This window comes from Pan troglodytes, chromosome 5, assembly GCF_028858775.2.
Source record: "Pan troglodytes isolate AG18354 chromosome 5, NHGRI_mPanTro3-v2.0_pri, whole genome shotgun sequence".
NCBI classification, from domain to species: domain Eukaryota; kingdom Metazoa; phylum Chordata; class Mammalia; order Primates; family Hominidae; genus Pan; species Pan troglodytes.
Window position 1 is genome coordinate 37,303,604 of NC_072403.2, and position 18,220 is coordinate 37,321,823.

At 44.9% G+C, this 18,220-nt stretch overlaps 1 protein-coding gene across 1 annotated transcript; it reads right to left on the bottom strand.

Annotated features, from left to right (window-relative positions):
- Positions 1 to 12,929: 12,929 nt before the first annotated feature.
- Positions 12,930 to 13,938, bottom strand: LOC107975100 (peptidyl-prolyl cis-trans isomerase A-like). Its single transcript, XM_016955124.3, has 2 exons — positions 13,505 to 13,938; positions 12,930 to 13,205 (listed from the first exon to the last, which is right to left on the bottom strand). The coding sequence occupies exons 1-2, from the start codon at positions 13,834 to 13,836 to the stop codon at positions 13,025 to 13,027; spliced, it is 513 nt and encodes a 170-aa protein (XP_016810613.1). The 5' UTR covers positions 13,837 to 13,938; the 3' UTR covers positions 12,930 to 13,024.
- Positions 13,939 to 18,220: the final 4,282 nt, after the last annotated feature.

The following is an 18,220-nucleotide window of genomic DNA, read 5'->3' on the forward strand; positions in this document are numbered from 1 at the left end:
GTCTGTGTTTTATTTCATGCGTCTGGGAGCGGATAAAGTGTGAGGTTCAGGGAGAAGGAGAGGTCTGTCTCAATGTCTTGACCCAGCATCAAAGCAATCTCCCCTCCTTGTTCCCTTTCCCTGCTAGTTCCCAATGACTGACAGATTCACAGCAGAACAGAAAGGACTGGGAAGGGATGGAGGTGGGACATCTGGCGCCAACATTCAGGGGCTGACCCTGTGGGGGAACATCTGCCCTGAAGAGTTGGAGCCTTCATGTGATGACACAGAGATCTCTGTCACTGTATTCAGGGAAAGGATCAAGCCTCACTCCCCATGCAGGGAGGAGGTTCTGGCTGTGATCCAGCCTGTGGGAGAGGTGAGGACCTGCTCCCTCTACAGTGACAGCCAAGAACCTGCAGGTGACAGAGAAGGCTTCCCCTCAACTGTCTCCTATCAGGTTCTTCCAGGCATCAAGGAATAGACCTGGGACATTGCCTCCAGTGACATGAACACACCCAGAAGTGAGGTGGCCCTGCCAGGGGATCCTGGTGCTGCCACTTGTTTTGGGAGCTCAGTGTCTGGAGAGGGGTGTGGAGAGTAGGCTTTCTGCAAAACAGTAATCATGACCTAGAAATTATTTTATTCTTCATTAGCTTTTTGCCATAAAATAAAACAGGTACCCAAAAAGAAAAACTGTCTGAAAATGTTGCCCTTTAATAATAATAATAAAAGATAAACACCCTTTAACCACCAGAGATATAGAAGTTTGTCAGCCAGCCCAGAAACCCCATCATTTGCCCCAGCTCAGTGATAAAGGCTTCCCTTCCCCACATAAAATCACAGCCTGACCTTTATGATCATCACTTCTTTGTTCTATTTTATATTTTCATCCTCTGAAATTGCAGTTTCGTTTTACCTTGGGATATATAATTTTTGTTCTCTTTTTTCTTTTTTTTTTTTAAGACGGAGTCTCACTCTGTCACCCAGGCTGGAGTGCAGTAGCGCCATCTCGGCTCACTGCAAGCTCCGCCTCACGGGTTCATGCGATTCTCCTGCCTCAGCCTCCCGAGTAGCTGGGACTACAGGCGCCTGCCACCACGCCCAGCTAATTTTTTTGTATTTTTAGTAGAGACAGGGTTTCACCGTGTTAGCCAGGACGGTCTCAATCTCCTGACCTCATGATCTGCCTGCCTCGGCCTCCCAAAGTGCTGGGATTACAGGCGTGAGCCACCGCACCTGGCCTGTTCTCTTTTTTTCTCTATGCTCCTCCTTGAAATTTTATTGTCTGGCTGAGTTTTCCATAGTTTGCATTTTGCTGGCTCCACCCCAAGGCATAGTTTAATATGGACCTGTTTTATCTGTACTTTCTATAAATTGGTAGTTGGCTACAGAGATTTGCTTATAGACTGACTTGATTTTCTTCTTGAATACTTCATTTATGGCACTCCATTGTATTCTTCCATCAGGAGGAAGAACTTAGTACTGGTTATTTACTTTTACTCTACTTTTAATTGCCATTGCTTTTCAATGGCTAAATCTGTTAATTCGTTATGGGTTGCAAAAGAATTATAGTCTCAGTCTCTCATTCCTTCCCCATTCACTAGCTGAATAATTTCTAAAATAAGAGATTTACCCTTGGCTGGATGCGGTGACTTACGCCTGTAATCCCAGCACTTTGGGAGGCCGAGGCTGGTGGATCACCTGAGGTCGGGAGTTCAAGACCATCCTGACCAACATGAAGAAACTGTGTCTCTATTAAAAACACAAAATTAGCCAGGAGTGGTGGCGCATGCCTGTAATCCCAGCTACTCGGGAGGCGGAAGTAGGAGAATTGCTTGAACCCGGGAGGCGGAGGTTGCAGTGAGCCGAGATGGCGCCATTGCACTCCAGCCTGGGCATCAAGAGTGAAACTCCGTCTCAAAATAAATAAATAAATAAAGTGGAGCACTTGACGGCCATGGGAGAGAATCGGCTATGACCACACACAGCAAGATGATGAGCCCAACAAAGATGATGAGCCCGACTACATGAAAACAACTTCTAATTTCATTCAATCAGAATCAACAGAACTCATCTACAGTGTTAAAAATCAAGACAGTGGCTACTCTAGGGTGGGGGAGGCTGGTTTATGAGTGAATAGGACTCAACAGTGTTTCTTGGAGGGTGAAAATGATGTTGCTTGATGAAGGTGTTGTTTATCTGAGTTTTTACTTGGGCAAAACCCACTGCCCACCTGTGATTTGTCCACCTTTCTCCATGCATGTTGTCCTTCATTCAAGTTTACATTTCTGGTGTTTTGAAACAATTCTCTCTAAGCTAATATAGAATTTCTCCTACTCCAAGTCCTTAGAAATGCTGCATTGAAAATACCAGTGAATTTTTTTTAATTCCAGGAAATAAATGCCCGTGACTCAGATAAAAAAGGAGAATCTACAAGAGCAGTAGGCTTGGGAGCTGACACCAGAACAGCTTTGGAAAGGGCTGTCGAGCCAGGAACTAGGAATCAAAACCCAAACAAGACCACAGGAGGTAGAGGGTAGAAATTATGCCCCAGTAGTGCATGAATGAATGAATCAAGGGCAGTGACTCATGGGTTGCCTGGCCAGTCTGGAACTTGGGGAAAATAAAGTTGGAAAATTGGGGGATGGAAGAGAGAAGTGTGCATTGACCACTTTCCATGGGAAGAGCATGTGAAGATAGAGGTTGCATGTGGATGCCCGCCAGAGGGTCTCCAAGGGGCTGGGGCTCCCTGTAACCAGGTGGGCGAGATGGCTTGATGGATGATGCCACTCAGTCGCACAAGGCTTGCTCATGAGTCCCTGCACAAAATGGCCGTGGTGGCTGGGATGGACACTGCATGGACAGAGCAATTGAGTCACCACTCACCAAGGCTGACCTGGCAGCTGCCACTGCTGAGGACCCAGCCTGCCAAAAGCAGCTGTTTCTTTGAACAGAGAAAAAAAACAGACAATGTTAATTAAGAGCAAGACAGTGTTATGACAGATAAATATGCCACTGCAGCTATAGTAGAGATGTAAACAATCTTGAAATTATAAAAAAAAAAAAATGTCGATGGAAAAGACTTACTGCAAGTAAGAAGTTAAAACAGTTGTAAAAATTCTATCTCTGCCCAAGTATATACAGATTGTTTCACAGGGAAGTCCTACTAAACCTTCAAAGAAGGTTATTGGACTTATTTAAAATATTCAAGAGAATGGAGCAAAATACAGAAAGTTAGACAACTCACTTTATCAGCTATGAATAGTGTTAATTCTAAAGCCAGTTAGGGAACAAATAATAAAGAAACAAGATAGGAAAATCACTATTAGTAATTAGATGTAAAATAGATGACAAAAATAGTAGACTGTGTCCATCAGTGTGCTATAAACAAATTAAATATCTTGACCAAGTTATGAATCCCAAGAATAAAAGAATATTTAAACTTTAAATCTTTTAATGCATTTTAACACTTAATTCAATAATTTAAAAAGAGACAATCATATTTCACTAGATGTAGAAATCACTGTAGATGAAATCTAACACTACACCTGACCTACATTTCTTCAGTTATCTCCACTTTTAAGAATTTGTGATCAATGCAGCACTATTCACAATAGCAAAGGCAAGGAATCAACCCAGATGCCCATCAACAGTGGAATGGATAAAGAAAACTGTGGCACAGGGCCGGGCACGGTGGCTCACGCCTGTAATCCCAGCACTTTGGGAGGGTGAGGCGGGCGGATCAGGAAGTCAGGAGTTCGAGACCATCCTGGCTAACACAGTGAAACCCCATCTCTACTAAAAATACAAAAAATTAGCCGGGTGTGGTGGCGGGCACCTGTAGTCCCAGCTACTCGGGAGGCTGAGGCAGGAGAATGGCATGAACCCAGGAGGTGGAGTTTGCAGTGAGCCGAGATCACGCCACTGCACTCCAGCCTGGGTGACAGAATGAGACTCTGTCTCAAAAAAAAAAAGAAAAGAAAAGAAAACTGCAGCACATATACACCATGGTACGCTACCCAGCCAAAAAAACAAGAACGAAATCATGTCCTTCACAGCAACATGGATGGAGGTGGAGACCATTATTCTAAGCAAATTAATGTAGGAACAGAAAGCCAAATACCACATATTCTCACCTATAAGTGGCAGCTAAACATTGAGTACACATGGACACAAAGAAGGGAACAATAGACACTGGGGCCTCCTTGAGGGTGGAGGGTGGGAGGAGGGCGAGGATTAAAAAACTACCTATTGGGTATTGTGCTGATTACCTGAGTAACAAAATTATCTGCACACCAAACACCCATGATACACAATTTACCCATGTAACAAACCTGAATATGTATCCCTTGAACCTAAAAAATCAAAAAGAAAAAAGTAAAAAAGAATTCCTGATCATATTGAGCCCACCTAAATAATCCAGGACAATGGCCGGGCGTGGTGGCTCACGCCTGTAATCCCAGCACTTTGGGAGGCCGAGGCAGGTGGATCACGAGGTCAGGAGATCGAGACCATCCTGGCTAACATGGTGAAACCCCGTCTCTACTAAAAATACAAAAAAAATTAGCAGGGCGGGTGGCGGGCGCCTGTAGTCCCAGCTACTCAGGAGGCTGAGGCAGGAGAATGGTGTGAACCCGGGAGACAGAGCTTGAAGTGAGCCGAGATCACGCCACTGCACTCCAGCCTGGGCGACAGAGCGAGACTCCATCTCAAAATAATAATAATAATAATCCAGGGCAATCTTCCCTCTCAATGCCCATACCCTTAACCGTATCTGCAGTTCCTTTTGTTGTGTAAGATCACACATCCAAAGATTCTGGAGCTTAGGGTTTGAATATATTTGTGGGGCCATTATTCTGCCTATTACAATTATGTGGTGGCTGAATGAGGTTTAACATTAGTGTAATTATACTCCTAGAAGATGAAAGGTGAGTAATTAAAAGGAGGCATTCCATAAGAAGATATGGCAAACAATTAAGTAAAGATATACACAGCCCCGTGAATGAAAGGAGATCCACATCGACTCAGACCGCACTGGAACTTCAGATGGTGAAGACAAACAGTGATCTTAAAAGTAGCCATAGAAGCTGGGTGCGGTGGCTCACGCCTGTAATCCCAGCACTTTGGGAGGCCGAGGGGGGCGGATCATGAGGTCAGGAGTTCAAGACCAGCCTGACCCAACATCATGGTGAAACTCCACCTCTGCTAAAAATACAAAAATTAGCTGGGCTTGGTGGTGCGTGCCTGCAATCCCAGCTACTCAGGAGGCTGAGGCAGGAGACTCGCTTGAACCCAGGAGGCAGAGGTTGCAGTGAGCTGAGATCATGCCACTGCACTCCAGCCTGGGAGACAGAGCGAGACTCCGTCACCAAAAAAAAAAAAAAGTAGCCATAGAAGAAACAGATCTGGCTGGGTGTGGTGGCTCACACCTGTAATCCCAGCACTTTGGGAGGCCAAGGTGGATGGATCACAAGATCAAGAGATCGAGAACATCCTGGCCAACATGATGAAACACTGTCTCTACTAAAAATACAAAAAAATCAGCTGGGCGTGGTGGTGCGCACCTGTAGTCCCAGGCGGGAGAATCGCTTGAACCCGGGAGGCAGAGCTTGCAGTGAGCCGAGATCACGCCACTGCACTCCAGCCTGGGCAACAGAGCAAGACTCCATCTCAAAAAAATAAAAATAAAAATAAAATAAAATAAAAGGAAACACAGATCATTTAAGATTTTATTTTATTTTATTTTATTTTATTTTATTTTATTTTATTTATTTTATTTTATTTGAGATGGAGTCTCACTCCCAGGCTGGAGTGCAATGGTGCCATCTTGGCTCACTGCAACCTCTGCCTCCCGGGTTCAAGCAATTCTCTGGCCTCAGCCTCCCAAGTAGCCAGGATTACAGGTGCACACCACCATGCCTGGCTAATTTTTGTATTTTTAGTAGAGACAGGGTTTCACCTTGTTGGTCAGGCTGGTCTCGAACTCCTGACCTCAGATGATCCACCTGCCTCGGCCTCCCATAGTGCTGGGATTATAGGCGTGAGTCACCATGCCCAGCCAACAGATCATTTAAAGGCAACTGGATTGGAATGTAGCTGATGTCTCTCCCTGTCAGCCCCAGTAGCCAGAAGAGACATCGGCATTCATGAGCTGAGGGAAAAATCAACATCAAATTAGGAATTGTGGCTGGCAAACCCACCTTTCGAGGCAGGCAGATCATGAGGTCAGGAGTTCGAGATCACCCTGGCCAGCATGGTGAAACCCCATCTTTACTAAAAATAAAAAAAATAGCTGGGCATGGTGGCGCGCGCCTGTAGTCCCAGCTCCTTGGGAGGCTGTGGCAGGGGAATCGCTTGAAACCGGGAGGCCGAGGTTGCTGTGAGCTGAGATCGCGCCACTGCACTCCAGCCTGGGTGACAGAGTGAGACCCTGTCTCAATAAACAAATAAATAAGAAAGAAAGTTAAATAAGGTCACAGGGTGGGGCCCTAATCTGATGGGACTGGTGTTTCTAAGAGGAAAACACAGAGATGTCTCTTTCTGCAAGCACACAGAGGAAAGGCCATAGGAGGACACAGTGAGAAGGTGGCCATCTACAAGCCAGGAAAAGAGCCCTCACTAACCAGAAACCAATTTTCCAGTACTTTGATTTTAAGATTTTGTTATTGAATGACTGTTTGTGTGTCAAATTCATATGTCAAAGCTTTAATTCCCAGCGTGATGGTATTAAGAGGTGGACCTTTGGGAGGTTATTAGATTCAGATGAGGTCAAGAGATTGACCCCATGATGGGATTAGTGTCCTTATAAGAAGAGGAAGAGACTGGAGCTCTCATTCTCTTCACCACATGAGGATATGGCAAGAAGGCAGCTGTCTGCCAGGCAGGAAGAGGGACCTCACCCTGAACTGAATCTGCTGGCACCCTGATCTCGGACTTCCAGCCACAAGATTTGTGAGAAACGAATTTCTGTTGTTTAAGCCACGCATCTGTGGTGTTTTGTTATGGCAGCCCTGTAACTGAGTACCCCATTTTCCTTAAAATTGTCTTTATTTTTTTTCTTTTTCCCTGTATGTTCGCCTCTTACTTAGCTCTTTAGGAATACAATTATAGCCTTTACCTTCTCTCTCCCAGACACTCCCTACACTGCAAGCTTACCTATGTGTGGGCTTAGAAGTTCCAGGGACTGGCCAGGCAGGGTGGCTCACGCCTGCAATCCCATCACTTTGGGAGGCCAAGGCAGGTGGATTACCTGAGGTCAGGCGTTCAAGAAAAGCCTGGCCAACATGGTGAAACCCCATCTCTACAAAAAATACAAAAATTAGCCGCGCGTGGTGGCGGGTGCCTATAATCCCAGCTACTCGGGAGGCTGAGGCAAGAGAATTGCTTGAACCTGGGAGGCGAAGATTGTAGTGAGGTGAGATCACACCATTGCACTCCAGCCTGGGCAACAGGAGTGAAACTCCATCTCAGAAAAAAAAAAAAAAAAAGAAAAGAAGTTCTAGGGACCAAATCTTAAAACAAACCAAGCACCTCCAGAACTCTCCCCGACCAGGAGATTGCCTTGAGACAATGGTCAATTTACAACCCAGTTCTGCCCACAATAGTGCCAATCAGACCACCAAATAGATAAGCCATCAAACAAGTCATGTAGACCTCACACCTCCTTACCCCTTTCCCTGCAAGCCAGTCACACCAAGTCTCCCTTTATAAATCCTGGCCTTCTCCCTAGAAATTTGAAGTGGTCACTTTGGGAATTTGGCCACTTCCCCACTACTAGTTTTGGTTAATAAAGTTACTTTCTTACTACCAGACCTCATGCTTGTTATCTGAATCTGCAAGCAGCAAGCAGCCAGACCTGAGTTCAGTTACAGTGCAAGATGACTAAGGCAATCCCCAAAACCAAATAGTAACTCCCCCTCTCCAGTCTCAGACCCAGCTTTAAGATCACAGCATTTATTCATCCATTTAACATATATTTAATGAGTGCCTCTGTGCCAGGCATTGTTCTAGGCCTGGTGATCATTTAATCAATAAAAGACAAACACCTGCTCCCTGATGCTTACAATCTGAAAGACAGACGATAAAGAAAAACATAATAGCAGTAGTGGGTTACATGGATGTGTTCCAGTAACAAAAACATCCTAAAATAAAACAACAGACTTTATATGTTCTCTCTTTCCCTGGGTTGACTGGGCTCAGCCAGGCAGCTCTTCTGCTCCATGTGACATGGGCATAAGCCGCCATCATCTGGAGCCCAAGGGGCCCAGAACATTCAAGGGGCTTACTGGGGCTATTAACTCGGTGGTCTAGGTTCTCCTCCACCTGCTGCTTCACATGGCTAGGCTGCTCCGGGCTCCATACCTGGGCTTCAGAGAGGGTGTTTCAAGACGCCAAGTCAGAACCACAAGGGATCTTATGTAAGAACCTCAGAAGTCAGGCAGTGTCATGATCCCCATGTTCTAGTCACCAAAACCAGTCTCAGATCCAAAAGTCAGGGAGTAGGGGGATTAGGCTCAGATCTTGATAGAGGATGGCAAGGTCACATTGCTAAAGAGCATGTGGGATCGAAGATATTGGTGAAGCCATCTTTGGAAAAAGACATTTTCATACTTAGATAGGAGATAAGAAAAATAATAATACAAAGTAGAGAATCAATGCAAAGTCATACAGGTGACATTTTTAAATAGGATGGTCAGGGCCGGGCGCGGTGGCTCACGCCTGTAATCCCAGCACTTTGGGAGGCCGAGGCGGGCAGATCCCCTGAGGTCAGGAGTTCAAGACCAGCCTGGCCAAGATGGCAAAACCCCATCTCTACTAAAAATACAAAAATTGGGCTGGTCGCGGTGGCACATACCTGTAATCCTAGCACTTTGGGAGGCCAAGGCTGGTGGATCACGAGGTCAGGAGTTGGAGACCAGCCTGATCAACATGGTGAAACCCCATCTCTTCTAAAAATACAAAAATTAGCCAGGAGTGGTGGTGTGCACCTGTAATCCCAGCTACTCAGGAGGCTGAGGCAGGAGAATCGCTTGAGCCTGGGAGGCAGAAGTTGCAGTGAGCCGAGATTGCACCACTGCACCCCAGCCTGGGTGACAGAGTGAGACCCTGTCTCAATAAACAAATAAATAAATAAATATAAATAGGATGGTCAGGGTAGGCCTCTTGGAGGAGCCATGTGAGCAGACTTGAGAAGGAGAGAAACAGCCATGCAGATATTTGAAGGAAGAACCTTCCAGTATCCCGCTCTAAGCATACCCAGGACTCTGCTCTGGGGCAGACCCTAAAGCTGCAGTGGAAATGGAGGTGGCCATGCTCACAGAGACTGTGGCAGAGAGTGATGGGGATTTGGGTCTCCCCTTCCTGCTGTGGCTGTTAGAAGTGCTGGAGTTGGGGAGGGAAAGGCACTGGCATGTGGAGGAAGACTAGGAGAGGAGAGGAGGCTGAAGTGTGTCCCACTCTCACTCCACCTCTCTGTTCTCTATCTCCTGCATCCGGTGCCTCCCCGACTTCCCCAAAGTTGTGGTCCCTGACAAGGAGGACCCTGAGGGCAACCACACCTTGCCATGTAGAGCACCTGGCTTCTCACTTGCCAACATCACTCTGACCTGGCTGCAGGAAGGGGAGGAGCCAACTCTGGACTCAAGACTCAAGGGGACCAGACCCAGGAAGATGAGACATATCAGGGCTGGGCAGCTGTGGGGGGCCCTCCCAGAGAAGGCCTGAGATACACCTGCCTGCAGGTGCTCCTGGGCCTGGAGAAGCCCCTCAGTGTGACTAGGTGAGGTGTTGTCAGAGGACCAGAGGCTGAGGGTGGGGCGTCCCATCCAGATCCTGCCCCCCTCTCTGCCCCAGCACCCAAGGCCCCTTCCTCCCTCCTCTATGGAGATGCTGGGGATGTCCTCATTCTCCCTCTGAGCACTCACATCTCACCCCTCATCTGTCTCTCTAACCTCCTTCCTTCCTGCTGCAGCTTCTGCCCCAGCCCCAGGCTCTGGCCTCTCTCTCCCCAGTTCCACCCTCCAGGGGGTGATGGTTCACTTCCCTCTGAGGAGCCAGCACTAGGTGAGAGGCTAGGAGAAGGAAAAGCTCATGGGCCATGGGTTGGGAGGGAGAATGGGCACTGAAATGGAAGGGTAGGGAGACAGAAGAGGCAGGTATTTCCAAATCACCATTTTTCTGTCATGGTCCAAGGGTGCCATCCTTCTCCCAGGCCCAGGAATGTGGAAAGAGCAGCAGGAATTGGGAAATACTCCACAGGAAAGAACAGTGTGCCTCCTCCCTCCACCGGCTTCTTCCTCTTGCCTATTCTGGTCAATTCTCTAAGTGAATCATGTTACCAAAATGTGAAATGTTTATTTTAGGAAAGTCTCCAAATATTAGGGAATAAAATTACTAGTGCCTAAGCCCTGCATACTGAAAAACAGAAGCTTTAAGAAATAAAGACCTGCATGGAAAATTGCTCATCAAGTCGGGGAAGTCAAAGTCTGAGGTGAATCAGCTCTTTTTTTCTTTCTCTTTTTTTTTTTTTTTTTTTTTTTTTTTTGAGACAGAGTCTTGCTCTGTCGCCCAGGCTGGAGTGAAGTGGCCTGATCTCAGCTCACTGCAACCTCTGCCTCCCCGACTCAAGCAATTCTCCTGTCTCAGGCTCCCAAGTAGCTGGGATTACAGGCATGCGCTACCACGCCCAGCTAATTTTTGTATTTTTCAGCAGAGACGAGGTTTCGCCATGTTGGCCAGGCTGGTCTCAAACTCCTGACCTCAGGTGATCCGCCTGCCTCAGCCTGCCAAAGTTCTGGGATTACAGGCATGAGCCACCATGCCCAGCTGAATCAGCTCTAAAGTGGTGCTGAAGTGAGAGCCATTTATGTGCCTGTGTGAGTTCACACAGGTCTTGAGACCTCTGTGTCCTCCTTAGAAGAGTGAAGTGCGCACCCAGTGCCTAGACCTTGGTTGTGATAAGTCATTCTCTGATAAAAGGATTCAGGGCTCCATAGAAAAACAGCTGATTCTAGGGCTGGCATAGGAAAAATATAAGGTGAGCCTGGAACATCTTGTAATGCCAGAAAGTAACCGCCACCCATCTCCCAACCCTCACCACCAAAAAATAAGGGCATGTCAGAGGGACACAGGAGTCAACCTGAAAGAGCTCCCTATGGACAAAGCCGGAATAATCTGAGCAACAAAGTTACAATAGTATTGGATTATGACCCAAAATATAAATAAATATTCATTCCACACTGATTTATTTAATCAAAAATAATTAAATAAATAAATAGGGAAGAAGGGGCAAATCTTCCTTACAGAAGAATTTCAAAACATATATTACAAGAATCTCTTTTCCAGGAGATTGGAATTTTATTTCTCTCACCTTGAATATGGGCTGGACTTGCTGACTTGCTTCCAAAGACTAGAGTATGAAAAAGGAAAAATAATAACTTTACAGTGGAGAAATGTAGCAGACACTACCAAGCAATCAGAGTCATGTTAACATCTTGCCCCCCAGAAATGATGTGATGAGGACACTCCCCTCTATGGTATTCTTCCCTTAAACCCATAACCCCAATCTAATCATAAGGAAGCATCAGGCAAACCCAAAGTGAGGGACATCCTACAAATTATCTGTCCAGTATTCTTCAAAACTTTCAAGGTCATGAAAACAGGTAAAGACTGAGAAACTCATGATCAGAAAGACTAGGGAGACCCAAAAGCTAAATGCATTAATGGGCCCTGGAAAAACTGGTGAAGTCCAAATAAAGTCTACAGTTTAGCGAATAGTATTATAGCAATGTTAATTTCTTAGTTTCTTAGTCTTGACAGAATTTTGTTAGATGTTAACATTAAGGAAAGCTGGGGTTTATGGAAACTCTGTGTTCTAGCTTTGCAACTCTTTAAATCTATTATTGTTATTGTTATTGGGTTTTTTTGTTTGTTTTGTTTTTGTTTTTTTTTGAGATGGAGTCTCGCTCTGTCGCCCAGGCTGGAGTGCAATGGCGCGATCTCAGCTCACTGCAACCTCCACCTCCTGGGTTCAAGCAATTGCCCTGCCTCAGCCTCCCCAGTAGCTGGGATTCCAGGCACCCGTCACCACACTCGGCTAGTTTTTGTATTTTTAGTAGAGATGGGGTTTCGCCATGTTGGCCAGGGTGGTCTCGAACTCCCGACCTCAGGTGATCTGTCCGCCTCAGCCTCCCAAAGTTAAATCTATTATTATTCAAAACAAATTTAATTAAAAGTGAAATGAAGCTAGGTACAGTAGCTCATGCCTGTAATCCCAGCCCTTTGGGAGGCCAATTTAAGCCCAGGAGTTTGAGAGAAGCCTGGGCAACACAGTGAGACCTTGTCTTATAAAAAAATTTAATTTAAAAAATGAAATGAATAGACATATATTAAATAAATTAAATTGATAATTAATAACATTCAGAAACAGAAAACATCAGCCCCAAATGGGTTTACTGATAAATTCTACCAAACATTTAAGGAAAAAATTATACCAATTTTCTATAATCTCTTCCAGAAGACATACTTTCTTTTGTTGTTGTTGTTATTCAGTTTTAATTTCATAATCATAAACTTAATGCTGCAATCCAGCTAGGCATGGAAGGGAACAAGGAAAACATGAAACCCAAAGGGAACTGCAGTGAGAGCACAAAGATTCTAGGATACTGTGAGCAGATGGATGGAGGGTGCTCTCCTGAGCTACAGAAGCAATGGTCTAGTGGTTAAGATAAAACACAAGTCAGGCCGGGCGCGGTGGCTCACACCTGTAATTCCAGCACTTTGGGAGGCTGACGCAGGTGGGATCACCTGAGGTCAGGAGTTCAAGACCAGCCTGACCAACACGGAGAAACCCCGTCTCTACTAAAAATACAGAATTAGCCAGGTGTGGTGGCGCATGCCTGTAATCCCAGCTACTCGGGAGGCTGAGGCAGGAGAATCGCCTGAACTCAGGAAGCAGAGGTTGCAGTGAGCCGAGATGGCGCCATTGCACTCCAGCCTGGCAACAAGAGCGAAACTCAGTCTCAAAAAAAAACACAAGTCAAACTTAGTCGAGTTGTGTACAGTCAGCGATGGTGATCTTCTTGATGGTCTTGCCATTCCCAGACCCAAAGTGCTCCATGGCCTCCACAATATTCATGCCATCTTTCACCTTGCCAAAGACCATGTGCTTGCCATCCAACCACTCAGTCTTGGCAGTGCAGATGAAAAACTGGGAATTGCCCGGGCTTGGTGGCTCATGCCGTAATCCCAGCACTTTGGGAGGCCGAGATGGGCAGATCACCTGAGGTCAGGAGTTCGAGACCAGCCTGACCAACATGATGAAACCCCGTCTCTACTAAAAATACAAATATTAGCCAGGCATGGTGGTGCATGCCTGTAATCCCAGCTACTCAGGAGGCTGAGGCAGGAGAATTGCTTGAACCTGGGAGGCGGAAGTTGCAGTGAGCCAAGATCGCGCCACTGCACTCCAGCCTGGGCGACAGAGTTAAGACTCCATCTCAAAAAAAAGAGAAAAAAGAAAAACTGGGAATCATTTGTGTTGGGTCCAGCATTTGCCATGGACAAGATGCCGGGACCTGTATGCTTTAGGATGAAGTTCTCGTCATCAAATTTCTCCCCGTAGATGGACTTGCCACCAGTGCCATTATGGCGTGTGAAGTTACCACCCTGACACATAAACCCTGGAATAATTCTGTGAAAAGAGGAACATTTATAATCAAATCCTTTCTCTCCAGTGCTCAGAGCATGAAAGTTTTCTGCTGTCTTTGGAAACTTGTCTGCAAACAGCTTGAAGGAGACACAGCCCAAGGGCTCGCCATTGACAGCGATGTTGAAGGACACGGTGGGGTTGACCATGGCTGATAGTACGGGGCTCCTGATGGTGGTGTCTGCAAAGCCAAGACAGACACTTTCTATCTCATTTCATGAGGCCGGGATTCCATGAGGGAATACTTTCTAACTAATTCCATGAGGCCAGCATTAGCCAAATACCAAAATCAGATGAAGACTTCACAAAAAAAGAAAACCACAGACCAATATCTCTCATGAACATAGGTGCAAAAATCCTCAGCAAAATGCTAGCAAATCAAATCCACAATGTATGAGAAGAACAATACACCATGCCTAAGTGAGATTTATCCCAGGTATGCAAAGTTACTTCAACATTTGAAAATCAGTTAATGTGATCCATTAAATCAACTGGCTAAAGAAGAAAATCACATGATCATATCAATAGAGGCAGAAAAAGCAATTGACAACATCCAACACCCATTCATGATGATTAAAAAAAAAATCTCTTAGCAAGCTAGGAATAGAGAAGATCTTACTCAACTTGATAAACAACATCCACAAAACATCCACAGCTAACATCACACTTAATGGTGAGAAACTAAAAGCTTGCCTGCTAAGATCACAATAAGGCAGGAATGACCCTCTCAACACAGCTTTTCAACATTGTACTGGAAGTCCTAGCTAAAGTAGTAAGACAAGAAAAGGAACTAAAAGGTATACAAATTTGGAACAAGAAATAAAACTGTCTTTGTTTACAGATGATATGATTGTCTATGTAGAAAATCAAAAAGAATCCACACATAAAAAATTCCTGGAACTAACAAGCAATTATAGCAAGGTTGCAGGATATAAAGTTAATATGTAAAAGCCAATCACTTTTCTATGTATCAGCAATCAGCATGTAGAATTCACCATTTAATTTTTTTTTTTCAAGACGGAGTCTTGTTCTGTCGCCCAGGCTAGAGTGCAGTGGCGCGATCTCAACTCACTGCAACCTCCCTCTCCCGGGTTCAAGCAATTCTCCTGCCTCAGCCTCCTGAGCAGCTGGGATTACAGGCGTGCCCCACCATGCCCAGCTAATTTTTGTATTTTTAGTAGAGACGGGGTTTTACCATGTTGGCCAGGCTGATCTCGAACTTCTGACCTCATGTTCTGCCTGCCTCAGCCTCCCAAAGTGCTGGGATTACAGGCGTGAGCCACCGTGCCTGGTCCAGAATTTGCCATTTAAAACACAATACCACTTACATTAGCACCCCCAAAAATGAAACACTTAGGTACAAATCTAAGAAAATATGTACAAGATCTATATGAACAAAACTACAAAACTGACAAAAGAAATCAAAGAACTAAACAAATGGAGAGATATTCCATGTTCATAGTCAGGAAGGCTCTATACTGTTAATATATCTGTTCTTTCCAACTTGATCTGTGGAATGAATGCAATCTCAATAAAAAACCTCAGTAAGTTATTTTGTGGATATTAACAAACTGATTCAAACTTTATATGGTGAGGCAAAAGACCTAGCCAGCGCAATATAGGAGAAAAATAAAGTCAAAGACCACCACTACCTGACTTAGACTTTCTATAAAGCCATAGTAATCAAGACAGAGTGGTGATTAGCATAGCCATTGTGGGAAACAGTATGGAGGTTCTGCAAAAATTTTAAAAATAGAAATACCACATGATCTAGCAATCCCACTAATGGGTATATATCCAAAGGATATGAAATCAGTATGTTGAGATATTTGCACTCCCATATTCATTGCATCATTATTCTTTTTTTTTTTTTCCTTTAGAGATAGAGTCTATGTTGCCCAGGGCAACTCCTGGCCTCAAGCGATCCTGCTGTCTCAGCTTCCCAATTAGCTGGGATTATAAGCATGAGACACTGCACCTGGCTGCAGCATTATTCTCAATAGCCAAGATATAGAATCCACCTAAGTGTCCATCAATGGATGAATGGATAAAGAAAATGTGGTATATATAAAAAATGGAATACTATTCAGCCTTAAAAAACAAAATCCTGTCATTTGTGACAACATGGATGAACCTGGAAGACATTATGTTAAGTGAAATAAGCCAGGCACAGAAAGACAAATACAATCTCACTTATATGTGGAGTATAGAAAAAGTCAGACTCATAAATAGAGAGTAAACTGGTGGTTATCAGAGGGTGGGAGGTGGGGGAATTGGGGAGATGTTAGTCAAAGAACACAAGATTTCAGTTAGGAAGAATAAGTTCAAGAGATCTATTGTACCTTATGGTGACTAAACTTAATAACAACATATTGCGTATTTGAAAATAGTATGAGAATAGCTTTAAGCATTCTCATCACATACACACAAAATATGTATGTGAGGTAATGTACATATTATTAATTGTTTGGTTTATCCATTCCACAATGTGTGTGTATGTATGTGCATATATATATAAACATGATGTACACCATAAATGCATAAAATTAGTCAATCGAAAAATTAATTTTAGAAAGACAGAGTGGCATTGGCAAAGAATAGACAAATTGATCCACTTGAGCAGAACAGAGAGCCAAGAAATAGTCCCACATAAATACAAGGAGCAAAGACAATACAATAAAGATAGTCTTTTCAGCAAATGATGCTGGAACAACCGGACAGCCATGTACAAGAAAAATGAAAAGAGCTCTCTTAAAAGGTTACTGTGAAAGCCACCTGTGACAGTAACAGAAAGTGCCCAGCAGGGTCTCTGACACTTAGTAATGTAATCTCTCTCACTGTAATGTAATGGCTAAACTTCAACATCCCTCAGCCCCCATCTCCATAAGACTTTCCCATAGAGGCAACAATGATCCCTGTCAGTCACCCAGTCCTGCCAATCCACTGGGTAGGATACAATATTGAAGGGCCCATCAGCACACTGGCCTTAGGGGGCTCTGCAGCCCCTTGACCTTGTGGATGATGCTGGCCTTAATCTCCTCTTGTCGTGGCTAAAGACAGGCCCCTTCTGCGGAGGCCAGGCCAGAATGCTCATCTGATTAAGACTCTATATTAAGAGTCAGGAATAACAAAAACAACAATAAATAAATAAACACAGTAACGTAATCTATGTGTCTTAGTCCGTTTCCTGCTGCTATAACAGAATACTACAGACTGGGTAATTTATTTTGTTCTTTTTTCAGACAGGGTCTCTCTCTGTCGCTCAGACTGGAGTGCAGTGGCACAATCTCGACTCACTGCAACCTCCACCTCCCAGACTCAAGTGATCCTCCCACCTCAGCCTCCTAAATAACTGGGACCACAGGCCCGCACGACCACACCAGCTAATTTTTGTGTTTTTTTGTAGAGATGGGTTTTGCCATGTTGCCCAGGCTGGTCTCAAACTCCTGGGCTCAAGCCTTCCACCCACCTTGGCCTCCCAAAGTGCTGGGATTACAGGCTTGAGCCACCACACCAAGCACAGACTGGATAATTTATAAAGAAAATAAATGTATTTCCCACAGAGCTGGAGGCTGAGAAGTCCAAGAGCATGACACTGGCATCTTATGAGGGCCTGGCTGCAGTATCATCCCATGGTGAGAGGTGGAAGGGCAAAGAGGCTGAACTGATTTCTATCATGCCATATAATGGCATTAATCTATTCAATCTAATCAACCCTGAAAGGTCCCACATCGGCTGGGCACAGTGGCTCATGCCTGTAATCCCAGCACTTTGGGAGGCCAAGGCAGGTGGATCACCTGAGGTCAGGAGTTCGAGACCAGCCTGACCAATATGATGGAACCCCGTCTCTACTAAAAATACAAAAATTAGCTGGGCGTGTTGGCATGTGCCTGTAATTCCAGCTACTCAGGAGGCTGAGACAGGAGAATCACTTGAACATGGGAGGCGGAGGTTGCAGTGAGCTGAGATTGTGCCATTGCACTCCAGCCTGGGCAACAAGAGCGAAACTCCATCTCAAAAAAAGAAAAAAAAAAAGTCTTGCATCTTAATACCATTAGGATAGCAATTAAATGTCAACATGAGTTTTGGTGGGGACATTCAACCTTAGCACTAGGTATTTTGGTTTATGTATTTTTTTAGCTTAATTCCTTCATTTCTACAATTATGAGATCCACGATTATCCACTATATTTGGTTTTCTTTCTTTTTGGTTTTTTGTTTTTTGTTTTTTGAGACAGAGTCTCGCTCTGTCACCAGGCTGGAGTGCAGTGGCATGATCTCAGCTCACTGCAACCTCTGGCTCCTGGGTTCAAGTGATTCTCCTGCCTCAGCCTCCCGAGTGGCTGGGACTACAGGCATGCACCACCATGCCTGGCTAATTTTTGTATTTTTAGTAGAGATGGGGTTTCACCATGTTGGCCAGGATGGTCTCGATCTCTTGACCTCATGATCCGCCCGCCTCGGCCTCCCAAAGTGCTGAGATTACAGGTGTGAGCTACTGCGCCTGGCCTCATCCACTATATTTGAACCGACC